At 39.3% G+C, this 11,940-nt stretch overlaps 2 protein-coding genes across 2 annotated transcripts in view; both read right to left on the reverse strand.

Annotated features, from left to right (window-relative positions):
- Positions 1–4,143: 4,143 nt before the first annotated feature.
- LOC107567867 (HIG1 domain family member 1A, mitochondrial-like) lies at positions 4,144–4,690 on the reverse strand. The gene is made up of 3 exons (XM_016253641.1): positions 4,670–4,690; positions 4,391–4,553; positions 4,144–4,303 (listed from the first exon to the last, which is right to left on the reverse strand). The coding sequence occupies exons 1-3, from the start codon at positions 4,688–4,690 to the stop codon at positions 4,212–4,214; spliced, it is 276 nt and encodes a 91-aa protein (XP_016109127.1). The 3' UTR covers positions 4,144–4,211.
- Positions 4,691–7,968: 3,278 nt separating this feature from the next.
- Positions 7,969–11,940, reverse strand: part of LOC107567868 (desmoplakin-like) — a 61,189-nt gene continuing 57,217 nt past the window's right edge. Inside the window, exons 25-26 of the mRNA XM_016253642.1 lie at positions 11,373–11,938; positions 7,969–11,047 (exon numbers count right to left, since the gene is read on the reverse strand). Coding sequence (XP_016109128.1) covers positions 8,567–11,047; positions 11,373–11,938 — 3,047 coding nt within the window. The 3' untranslated portion in view covers positions 7,969–8,566. The remainder of the gene's footprint in view (positions 11,048–11,372; positions 11,939–11,940) is intronic.

Consider the following 11,940-nt stretch of genomic DNA (forward strand, 5'->3'; position numbering starts at 1 on the left):
CCACTTCTTACCTCCGAGACTGTGTTAGGATCTATATGACCTTATTATTTTTATTGTGAGTATTAGGCTTATCATTATTGCTGATCACTGTTGTTGTGCTATGATATGGTAATAGTTACCATTATATAATCAGAGGGGCATAGGAAAGTGTATTAAAGTGTCACTCCACAATGCAATAGCAAGATATATAAATATGTATAGTATTTCTATGTTACATTAATCAGTGTCTAGCACACCTTCCTAAGGAAAGGATATGCACCAGAAGACATTGCAATTACTAAATTATATTTAGACAGACTTAAAGAAGTTCCAGATCTATACATGTGCTCTTATTATTTCAGTTATTTTGCCTTTAATGTAAATAAACATGCGCACACAATATACTTGCTGTTGTGAATTTATTTGGATGTTAAGTAGATTGTGCGAGCTGTCTCGTGGTTTATACACATGCTGCTGCTGATTGGGCTGACGTGTGACACCCACCAAACAAGAGAAAACGCATCTCAAACCACGTTACACACCGTTTCCAGGAAACGTGTCGTTCAAACCGGAAACCGTAGCAAAACGGTGCACACCGGTTTGAGCTTGAACTTGCCCCAGATGTCCTTGGCGATTCACCAATGAATTCAATAGCCACAGGAATCTGACTTTCATTGTGAATGAAGAGTGTAGAACTGAGTTCGTTTTTAATTCTTTATCAAACAAAAGTGATAGCTTTGACTGCAAGAAACTGAGTCAGGACATCCCCACATAGGCGAATTCCTCTAGAAATGTTAAGTCTAGGGGAAGAGCCGTTTAACATCTTAAAAGAACATCTTTATAGAGAGTGCTTTAGAAATCTAGGAATAATATAAAGCCATGATCATGAATCACTTCTGAATAGTAAAAAAATATGCAAAACTAATCTTATATGACCATTTTTTATGAATCTTGATTGTGATTCATCAGTTACAGTACTGTTGTCCGTCTATGAAAGGGTATATATTAGGAGTTTTCCTAATATTAACAGTGGGTTTCGACCTGTGTTGAAGGGACCTGAGAAAACACATTGCTCATATTTGTGGTTGATTACTAGTTGATTAAACCGGTTATCAGAGATGTGTAATCCATCCCTGACATTATCCACCATAAACTGTCCACTGAAAGTACCTTTGATACTCACAATATATTTTACTGAGATATGATTGAGTTACTCAGAAACCAGTCTAACCATCAGGAGATCCACTGGATTCTCATTTTCTCCATTCTCGCCATCATCCAGCTCGGCCTAACTGTGTCAAACTACAATTAACATACCATTACTGTCCAATTTGTGGAATGGATAGTGCTACACTCTTCAAATAATAAAAGTTCGTTATTGGCAGCGATGCTTCCATTCCACAGAAGGTTCTTTGTAGTGGATTAAGATTTTAAAAAATGTTCTTCACGCTAAGAATAAATGGTTCTTTTAAGAACTGTTCACGGAAAGGTTCTTTAGGGATCCAAAAAGTGTTCTTCTATGGCAGGGGTGGCGAACGTCGGTCCTGGAGAGCCGCAGCCCTGCAGAGTTTTGCTTCAACCCTAATCAAACACGCCTGAACACGCTAATCAAGGTCTGAAGGGTTACTAGGAAGCTACAGGCAGATGAGTTTTAATTAGGGTCGGAGCTGAACTCTGCAGGGCTGCGGCTCTCCAGGACCAACGTTCGCCACCCCTGTTCTGTGGCATTGCAGTCTTGAAAATAAAGGCGCAAGAAGGGGATTTCACAGTGACGCCATACAAGAACAATATTTGGTTCACAAAGAACCTTTCCGTGATCAGTTCTTAAAACCAACATTGTAATAATCTGAAGAACCCTTTTCCACTATTAAATACCTTTTGCCTAGAATGTCCTCAAAGTTTGCATAGTGTGTGTGCTTAGGTCTTAATTTTATAATTGCTAAATCCATCTCAGATCCTGGAAAAGTGTTTGTTCATCTTTGTTCTGAATCTCAATGAGATGGTACCAAAGAAAGACCTTCCAGTTCAAAATATCTTACATTACAGACTACAGCAGCAGCATCTACTGTATGTACAGATCTAAACCCTGCGGAGTGCTACAATGCACTGTCCTTTGGGTTAAATGTTAAATTGGCCCTGATTATGTGGTCATTACAAATCCCGAGCTGTATCACTCACTGGTGACTGGCCTTTCTGCCAAGTGTCACGTGTTGTCTTGTGAAATGATTAAATGTAATAAATACAGATGGCAGAAAACGGTTGGTGATTATCTTGCAGTTGCTGGGTGTGACGGGCTGTTTCAATAGTTCATATAAGCCATGATGAAATCTGAATAATATAATTAGGTGATGTCTGTGAGAACATTATGTAGTTCAAACTTACAAAAGTTCTCTCATTCATTCTTATACTACTGAATATAATAATGAAAATACCCGTCTTTCCGTTTCCACAAGGGCGTCAATATTTTATTGAATAAAAATTGAATTCATGCAATATTTATTATATTTAATCTTTCCCTTATAATTTGTCCAATACAATCACCTAAGGACATCTATCATACTCCTATAATATCACAAATAGTCAAGAAATCAATTGCATGCATCAGATAAAAAATTTATAATAAATGTTTTTAAAAATCGTCCTTTTTTTTCTTTCCTGCTCTTGTTTTCTAATCTAGCTTTCCAATAAACCTGGTATTTTATGCTATAAAATCTTATAGCGAATGTCAAACACTAAGGACTGTTTCCCAACAACACAGAACTACTGCAGCAAACCTCAATATTCACCTTGAAGAACTCATTTTGTGTAAAAATGTTTCGTCAGTCTAATCAAAAAAATGAGTAAACGTGGAGATCACGGTTCATTTATCCCAATGGAAACGGAAGGCCAAGTCAAAGAAGCATTTTGGATCGTGTATTACAGTAGAATGTCCTTTAAAACTGACACCATGATATGGCATCAATGCAGAAAACTGACATACTGTATTTAGTATACACCACAGAATAAGTGCGAGTGGTATGACAGTACACCGAGTCTCCAGGAGCAGGACTGCGAAACACACACATCACAGTAACACACCAGTGGGAAATAACCAGAAGTGTTTATTGGAATTACAATAGTTTTTATTGGCAAAGATAACCACAGTGGTAGCTGAGATCGTCAAACTATACTGTACATCACTCTAAAAGTACCATTTAGTGATTTGGTTTTGAAATACGAAAAAGGTGCCAGAATAATTTCATGCAGCAACACAATCAATCAATAAATCTACAAAAGAACAAGCTCCTCTCATGACACTCACACACAAATGATAGAAGCAAAAACAACAAGAGTTGCTGAAGTCCTGAAGATCCTGTTTGTAACAACAGCGCTACATCTGCAAAGAACTAGAACCGTTAATAGTTTAGCAGTGTGGGGAAGACCCTATACTGCGTTCAGTGCATTGTACAATTTCAGATGATGGTTCGTTAGGGTTGGAATTTATTTTGTCTGCGGACTTAAATGATACAAGAACTAATCTTGAATTACAAGGTACAAAGGTCTTAATGCCACACCTCTGTGCTGAAACTCGGGCACAACATCGACATAAGAGCCGCAGCATTTAGCATGAATTATACCAATACAAATATTTTCAGTAATAAACAAAACAAAACAAAAAAAATTTAGATTGCTTTCATCAGCTATCATAAATAAATAGTAGGTGGCGGTTGCAAAATAGCTACAGCTCCGTCACATACTGTACAATGTTTCTCAAACACGCCAGCAACATAATGAATACGCAAACCTCTTTCAGTAACACTTTACTTGAAGGGGCGTGCATAAGACTGACATGAGGTTTTATGCACGTTTATGACAACTATCATTAAGTGTCACTCGCTCAGTTGTGTCCTTTTTAATGCAAATATGACATGATTTGACCTAACCCTACCCCTAACCGTAGCCCATAACAAAGACATCTCAAACAATGTCATCTGTGCATTAAAAATGACATAACTGAGCGAATGACACTTAATGACAGCTGTCATAAACATGCATAAAAACCTTCATATTCATGACATGTGTCGTGTCAGTCTTATGCACACCCCTTCAAGTAAAGTGTAACCCCTCTTTTTCAGAGGATTATTAAAGTTTTAGGACGGTTTAAAGAAATCATAAAAAAAAAAAAAGTTCTCATGTTAGCAATAAATACAAAAGGACACCTTAAAAGTTGCTATTAAGGACATCGCGGGAATCTAACACTTTTTTTCCAATGCCTTCTGCTCTAACGCTTTCTGTGCTTCGGCGGGTTTGAGAACGTACTCTCTGTACATAGAATAGACCACTCCTGGGGACAAAAAGACAAAATATCACATTAAACCATTTCTCTGCAGTTATGGGGATGCATGTGTAAATCTTTAGGAAGGCCTCGTACCTAAAGTCATGGCTCCCACCACGAAGCCCTGCGCAGCCACACGCATGTGAATCAGGTGGACTGACATCTTCGTCTCTCCTCTGCTCTTCAGTTTGAACAGTCGGTACGCCACGATGCCAAAGAACCCAGCCAACCCTTCAGAGACGTCACAGTATGCACGAAACCGTTAGGGTGATGTTATTTGCGTACACACGGCTGAGGTCATCGTAAGTGATAATGTTTTGTGCATTGATATAAAGCCATGTGACTTGAACAAACTGAACAAGGTATAATGCTTACCTGAGAACAAGCTCCTCTCATGACACTCACACACAAATGATAGAAGCAAAAACAACAAGAGTTGCTGAAGTCCTGAAGATCCTGTTTGTAACAACAGCGCTACATCTGCAAAGAACTAGAACCGTTAATAGTTTAGCAGTGTGGGGAAGACCCTATACTGCGTTCAGTGCATTGTACAATTTCAGATGATGGTTCGTTAGGGTTGGAATTTATTTTGTCTGCGGACTTAAATGATACAAGAACTAATCTTGAATTACAAGGTACAAAGGTCTTAATGCCACACCTCTGTGCTGAAACTCGGGCACAACATCGACATAAGAGCCGCAGCATTTAGCATGAATTATACCAATACAAATATTTTCAGTAATAAACAAAACAAAACAAAAAAAATGTAGATTGCTTTCATCAGCTATCATAAATAAATAGTAGGTGGCAGTTGCAAAATAGCTACAGCTCCGTCACATACTGTACAATGTTTCTCAAACACGCCAGCAACATAATGAATACGCAAACCTCTTTCAGTAACACTTTACTTGAAGGGGCGTGCATAAGACTGACATGAGGTTTTATGCACGTTTATGACAACTATCATTAAGTGTCACTCGCTCAGTTGTGTCCTTTTTAATGCAAATATGACATGATTTGACCTAACCCTACCCCTAACCGTAGCCCATAACAAAGACATCTCAAACAATGTCATCTGTGCATTAAAAATGACATAACTGAGCGAATGACACTTAATGACAGCTGTCATAAACATGCATAAAAACCTTCATATTCATGACAGCGTGACGCTTACGTGCCATCAAGCATGTGCTTTCAGTTCAGTTCAGCACACACTGTACTGTACTCTTTATCTCCACAGACAGGAATTGCCCTATTTATATACGCCTCAGTGTTGTTTTACGTTTATATTAGGTTGTGCAGTATTATTTTATATGTACGTTTTGAACCATTGCCACTGTAATAGTCTATGAGGTATTTCCCTGATGAACAAATGACAAATCAATGTATATTTTCTGCATTGTTGCTAGAGTTATTATACTGAAGTATACAGATAATCAGTGGTTGTACTGCTGCATCATTACTGTGTTTAATTGAGACAATGAGAAATGAATCATTAACTCCAGGAACACAGTCTTGCACTGAAAGTCACAATACAGTATTGTCTGAACTCTGGAAACTTTGACTTTGGCATGATTCAGAATATATGAAGTCTACTTAGGACAATGTCACTGTTGAAACTATTCTAGTATAACTGAGGTTGAATATACATCATAAGGTCGGTGTCTTTATGCATGCGTGTTGTCTGAACTCAAATATGAGCAGATATTCGGTGTTATTAACAACATGAGCATACTGTATGTTCAGCATCTAAACTGTAATACTGAAATAAGTGGCTAGATGACTTTTAGATAAAAGCTGAGTCACTGTGAGTCTAATAAAATCAGCACTGCGTTATAATAGCCTTCATAAAGTGTAAAGTGACAATGAATGTAGTATATATTACTGTAAATTACATACAGGTCTAGGCCTTTCATGTTACTTAAAGGGGTCATATGATGCGATTTCAAGTTTTCCTTTCTCTTTGGAGTGTTACAAGCTCTTGGTGCATAAAGAAGATCTGTAAAGTTGCAAAGACTAAAGTCTCAAATCCAAAGAGATATTCTTTATAAAAGTTAAGACTCAGCCACGCCCTCCTAAAACGCCTCGTTCTAACACGCCCCCGCATGTCTACATCACTATGTGGGAATATTAGCATAATGCTAAGAAGGCAAAGAAAGAAGACGTGGTTTCAGGAACAGCAGTTAGTGTTGAAGCAGCATGTCAGGGAGACGCTGTGTGTTTCAGTGCGAAAGCAAAAGCACTTTATTTGGCCTTCCGGAAGTAGATGCAATTAGGAATCATTGGTTAAGTATTTATTTACAACAGAGCAGCACAACCCAGATGTTTTCGAATTTGTGCAATGCATTTTATGGACGACAGTTTTTTTAACCTAGAAGAGTACAAGGCTGGCTGTGCACAAAGGCTATTTCTAAAAAAAAAAAAAAAAGGGGGACAATTCCGACTTTGCTGTGACAATCTGGCGCTTCTGAATCAGCGACTGTAAGTATGTTTTGTTATTAGTTTAAGTATTTGCTATTGACTGTTCAAATGCGGAGTTTTTATTTATTAATTTACTGTCTTGATATTTATTTTGACAGCTGATGCTCGCGATTATGGTAAGGGGCGTTGCATTTCCGATGAGCGCTTGTGGTGTTCGGCCAATCACAATGCACTGGGTCAGCTGGCCAATCAGAGCAGACTGCGCTTGTCGGAAGGAGGGACTTTGTAGAAAACGAAGTGTTTGAGAGAGGCAGGGCATAGAGGACCTACAATAATGTACAGTATTTGAAAAATAATGTGTTTTTTGAACATTAAAGCATGTCAACATATTCTGTTACACCAAATACACAAAATAATGATCTTTAAAATAGCATCATATGACGCTTTAACATATCTTGTACCTATATGTTGACAACATACCTATTAGTAAGGATGATTCAGACAAACTAAAGGTGCAAAAACATGATAATCTCTCTATACATAATTAAAATAATTGCATGCAATTTTATGGATGCACACAAATTAAATTGATTCTTAATGGTTTCATGGTCTTCTTTGCTGGCTTTGTAATCCTGTGCGGTTTCATTTTGTTATTCATAATGTTGTTATTCATGTCTGTTGTCATTATCTTCTTCATGTCACGTTCATATTTGAACTTTTGCTGTGTTTATCTGCTCAAAAAGCAAGCCACTTTGTGCTCATGACACTGAAGCGGAGATCTTGATTGTTGGGATCTCTAAGATTTCACATTGTTTTTTAATAGTTTTTAATTATCTGACTTGTCATTGTTGTTTACTGGTTTCCTTTTTGATGCTATTGTTAAATTGCACATGGACTCTGATTGTTGAATGTACAGTATCAGCAATGACAGATGTATGCCCACTTTGTCATGTGGCTGTGCATTCGTTAGAAATTTGTCCAATAATAATTAGCTTGGCTTTCAATCCCACTTTTTTATTTTCTGGTGACTTGCAGGATAGCTGCAACCGATGTAATTGAATGGGTTTTCTGTATTTTTTTTGTGGTTTTAATAAGTGTTGTGGACATAATTTACTTTGACAAAAAATTATACGGACCTGTCACACCTGCAAATTACGCCTATGGAAAATGTGTTAAAGAGTAATGGGGAAATTTAAAATGTGGTGTCATACAAAAATAATTTAGACTATTGTAGTAATAAGTAACAGAGAGAATGGTAGTTAATAATTTTATAGTTTTTATTGTTGAAATTGCTTCATATAAACAATCAGATCAAATATTCATTCATTAAAAGCAAATCTGACAAAAAAAATCAGATTTTCACTTTGAAATGAAATTCATGTATGTATGAATGTATTCATGTTGATACTAAGTCAGTAGATGTTTCAAATAAAAAAGTACTTGTTTCCTAATCTAGCTTTCTAAACTATGGATAATGTTGGTGATTAATTGCTTGTTACATTTCTTATGATGTCTGCTAAATGAATAAATGCAATGTAAAATGTCAATAAAACATGCAAAATAAAATATTATAAAACAATTTCCTATACCGGATAAACCAAATAAGCACGAATGAAAACACTGTTAAATGTCATGATAAATCTAAGATTCCCCATGTGTAAATAATCAATTATCCAAGACATTAATAATCTAAAAGACATTTTAATCACCCAAGACCATTGATCAGCGTTAGTAAAAGTAGTTCATCTCCATTCTGTATTCCAAACCCATACTTATATCCTCATGAATAGAAAATCATTTTTAAATGTAAATTGTACATACTAAGCATAGTAATTACAATTAACTGTATTATTAAGATGAGATGTAGCTGTAAGACACCGAAGAGGTGTAGTCAACACTGCCTCTGCGTGATCCACTTCTTGAGCCGGTACGAGACCCCGCTCTGGATCCTGTACGAGAGTTTGATCCCGAGGACACGTTGTAGGGGCTGCTTATACCTTTGGTAGACATCGAAGTAGCCTGGAGCATCTTCATGCCATTGTTCTCCTCCACCATGCAGTTATCCATGGCCTCTTTGTATGAGATTTTAAGTTTGGTTTTAGGACAGGTAAGGTTCTTAATGTAGTTCCTCGTATCCTGCAGCTTCTGTGCCCCTTTGCCATCAAGCCATCCTCTTCGGATGGCCTCCTCAATGCTCACCCGGTGGCCAGTTTCTGGCTCTACAAGTCCACCCGTCAGGTACTGGAACTCCAGAAACCTCTGCCCTGCCTCGTAAGGCAACCATTTCTCCTTTATGGCCTCGGCAGCAGAAAGTTTCCTCTTGGTCTTCACATCCTCAAAACCGGCATAAGCCTTCTGTGCTGGTTTTAGCTTGATGGACATGTCTTCATCGATAAGGCTTTGCTGTACAGCATCTTTCAGAGCGAGTCTCTGGCCAGTAGCAGGATTGACAACCCCTCCTGTGCAAACCTGGGCCTCCAAGAGCCGCTGAGCGGTGATGTTGTCCACTATTCCACGCCGCTGCGCCGCAGGGATGGTTATCTTCTCAAGGGTCTCAGTATCAAAAATGGCTCCCACGGGGCTCTGGTCATCAAAAATATCAGATGGAGGGGAGAACGTAATGGATACGCTAGAAAAACGTTTGCGGACAGTTGGAGATGATGGCGCCATCTGTGTTGGGTTACTGCAAGAAGCAACATCCTCAGGACTGCTGGTGCAGATGGAAAGCTCAGAATTACTGCTTTTACTTGTGATCAGACCTGCAAACTCGTGGATTGTCAGAGTCCCGGCACGGTACTTGTCCAGGGTTTGCCTATCAATAACACCCCTATCTATGGACTCTTGAATGTCATACTGGGTTCCAGTTTTGCGATCGACAATAAGTAAACGATTGCTGCCGTCAGATGTTTCGATAGTGATCTCCTCCCACTCACACTCTTGTTCCGAAAGCTCCAGGAACGTGTCATAATCAATTAACTCTCGATGATACGCTTCTCGTACGGTCATCTCTTTGCCGGTGTCAGGGTCTACAATCACCACTCTCCTCTTGCGCAGTGTGTTCTTTTGAGATGTCGTGTGCTTTGGCGTCTTCTTGTCCTTCAAAGGCAAAAGGATAAGCCCAGTCTTGGGATCTTTGATGCACCTCTTTTTCAACTGCAGATATGTGAGGTTTTCATGGGTGTTAGGATCAAAGAAACCTTTGGTGTCATCACCCTCATAAGTCAAAATATCATTCATTTCACGGTCGAAGTAACCTTTCCTGTAAGCCACTTCCACATCAATTCGATGACTCCCTTTAGGATCAATGATGCCCCCACTGGCTATCTGAGCTTCCAGCAGTCTAATCCCATGACCCTTCTCTATGATCTCTTTCTCAATAGCTTGAAAGAGTGAGATGATCTTTCCTGTTGCAGGATCTTTGTATCCTGTCACAGCCTTCTCAGCAGACAGTAGTTTGTCTTTAAACTCCTTTCCCACAAGGGCTCTCCTCCATGCTTCTTCCACTGTCATGCAGACATTGTTGACTGGATCGATTATGAAACCAGAGGAAGCCTGGGCTTCCAGGAGCTCCAGGGTGGTTCCCCGCCGAAGTAGACCTTCTTTCATGGCCTGGTAAAATGGCAGGACCCTACCATTGGCCTCATCGTAGATACCAGCGATGCAATCAGAGCCGCCTAGGTACGATCTGAGTCTGTCCTCAATTTCTTTGCCTGTTAGTTGTCCTCGGTTTACTTTATCCAAATCTGTCTGATCAAGCAAGTTGGAGTCTACAAGCTCTGTGAGTGAGACCTCACCACGGAGACCTTTCACTGTCAGTTTCTGACTGCTACTCTCAGAGACAGACTGACTGGTTTGTGTACACCGACAAGATAAAACTGGACGCTGTTGCAACATCCTCAATTCCCTTTCCAAAGACTCCTTCTTCATAGTGATCTCTGAGATCTCCTTGTCTGAGCTCTGAAGACGACTCTTGTAGCGTTCTTCCAGACTCCTCAGCTCAGCAGTCAATCTTTGGATCTCACTCTGCAAAGAGGTCCTGTCTCTCTGTACTTTGTCTTTATCTGCCTCACTCTGTCTGATCTGCCCCTCCTTTAACTCATATTGGCTTTTCCAGTACTTGAAATCCTTGGTAATTTTATCAATTTCGTCCTGGAGACGTTGCTTCTGTTTGATCTCAGATTCCAAGGAAAGCTTGATGCGCCGGAGCTCATCTTCAGAGCGCTGTTGCTTGTCTTTGTCTTGTTGCAACAGCTTCATTTTGACTAGAAGACTGTCTCTCTCTTGCACAATATTTTTGTAGGTAGCATCAGATCGCTGGATCATCATGGATGTCTGTAAACATAAAAGAGAAATGATAATTTATTGATAAACTATTTCAGATTATAATTCATTTAGAGGATTTAACAAATGAAAGAATTATAACACCAACACCATATTGATTTGAACGTGGTTAGAATAAAACAAAAATTATTTGTTTTACCAAAGCAAGTATTAAAAAAGCTTTTTGTGGGAAGAGTGTAACCATGCAGTGTTATGCAGAAAGTGTGCTTTCAAAGGTAAAGCATTATGCAGCAGTGTTATCCAGCAAAGCCATTTTGATATAACTTAAATTGGTGATGTATTTTTGATTCAACTGATGTCGCTCAGAAAAAAATACCTCCGTGAACTGCTTTTGGATTTGGGCAATTTCCACCCTTAAATTTTCTCTCTCTTTAGTCAGATCATTGATTAGTTCCTGCAGTTCCAGTGCTCTGTTATTGCTGGTTTGTAACTGGAATTGAATGGCAGACAATCGGGAAGCACTTTCACTCTCGATGGTGCTCAGGCTTCTCTTCACGTCATCTCGCTCTAGTCGCACAGTCCTCAGTTCCTCCTCTAGCCGCAGATGCTCTTTGGTGAGATTCTGGGTGAGGCTCTGCAACTTCTCGATCTCACTGGTGCTCTCATTTAGCAATCGACTCTTGTCTTCTAGAGTCTTGTAGAGGGAATCGTTGCGTTGATTGGCCTCACGGACAAGGCCTTGTTCCCGCAGAAGCTGCTGTTGCAAAGCCTTCAATTCGCCATTCACTCTGTTCAGATTCTCTACTGTGATTTTGTAGTCCTTCTGGCTTCTCTCCAACTCATCTTTCAAACTGCGAAGCTCCTGGTCATGCCTGCGTCCAGAAGCACTTTCCTGCTCTCGATGGACCCGCAGAGTGTTGATGGTAGTGGTGTATTCACGGCAC

Source organism: Sinocyclocheilus grahami, unplaced genomic scaffold, assembly GCF_001515645.1.
Source record: "Sinocyclocheilus grahami isolate Dianchi unplaced genomic scaffold, SAMN03320097.WGS_v1.1 scaffold1193.1, whole genome shotgun sequence".
NCBI classification, from domain to species: Eukaryota; Metazoa; Chordata; class Actinopteri; order Cypriniformes; family Cyprinidae; genus Sinocyclocheilus; species Sinocyclocheilus grahami.

Bases quoted from the DNA above. Each gene is read 5' to 3' on its own strand.
- LOC107567867 (XM_016253641.1), bottom strand. From the start codon at position 4,690: ATGAGAGGAGCTTGTTCTCAG. The intron at 4,554-4,669 runs GTAAGCATTATA...TCACCCTAACGG, and splicing joins TGAGAGGAGCTTGTTCTCAG to TTTCGTGCATACTGTGACGT. The intron at 4,304-4,390 runs GTACGAGGCCTT...TTTTGTCCCCAG, and splicing joins GGTGGGAGCCATGACTTTAG to GAGTGGTCTATTCTATGTAC.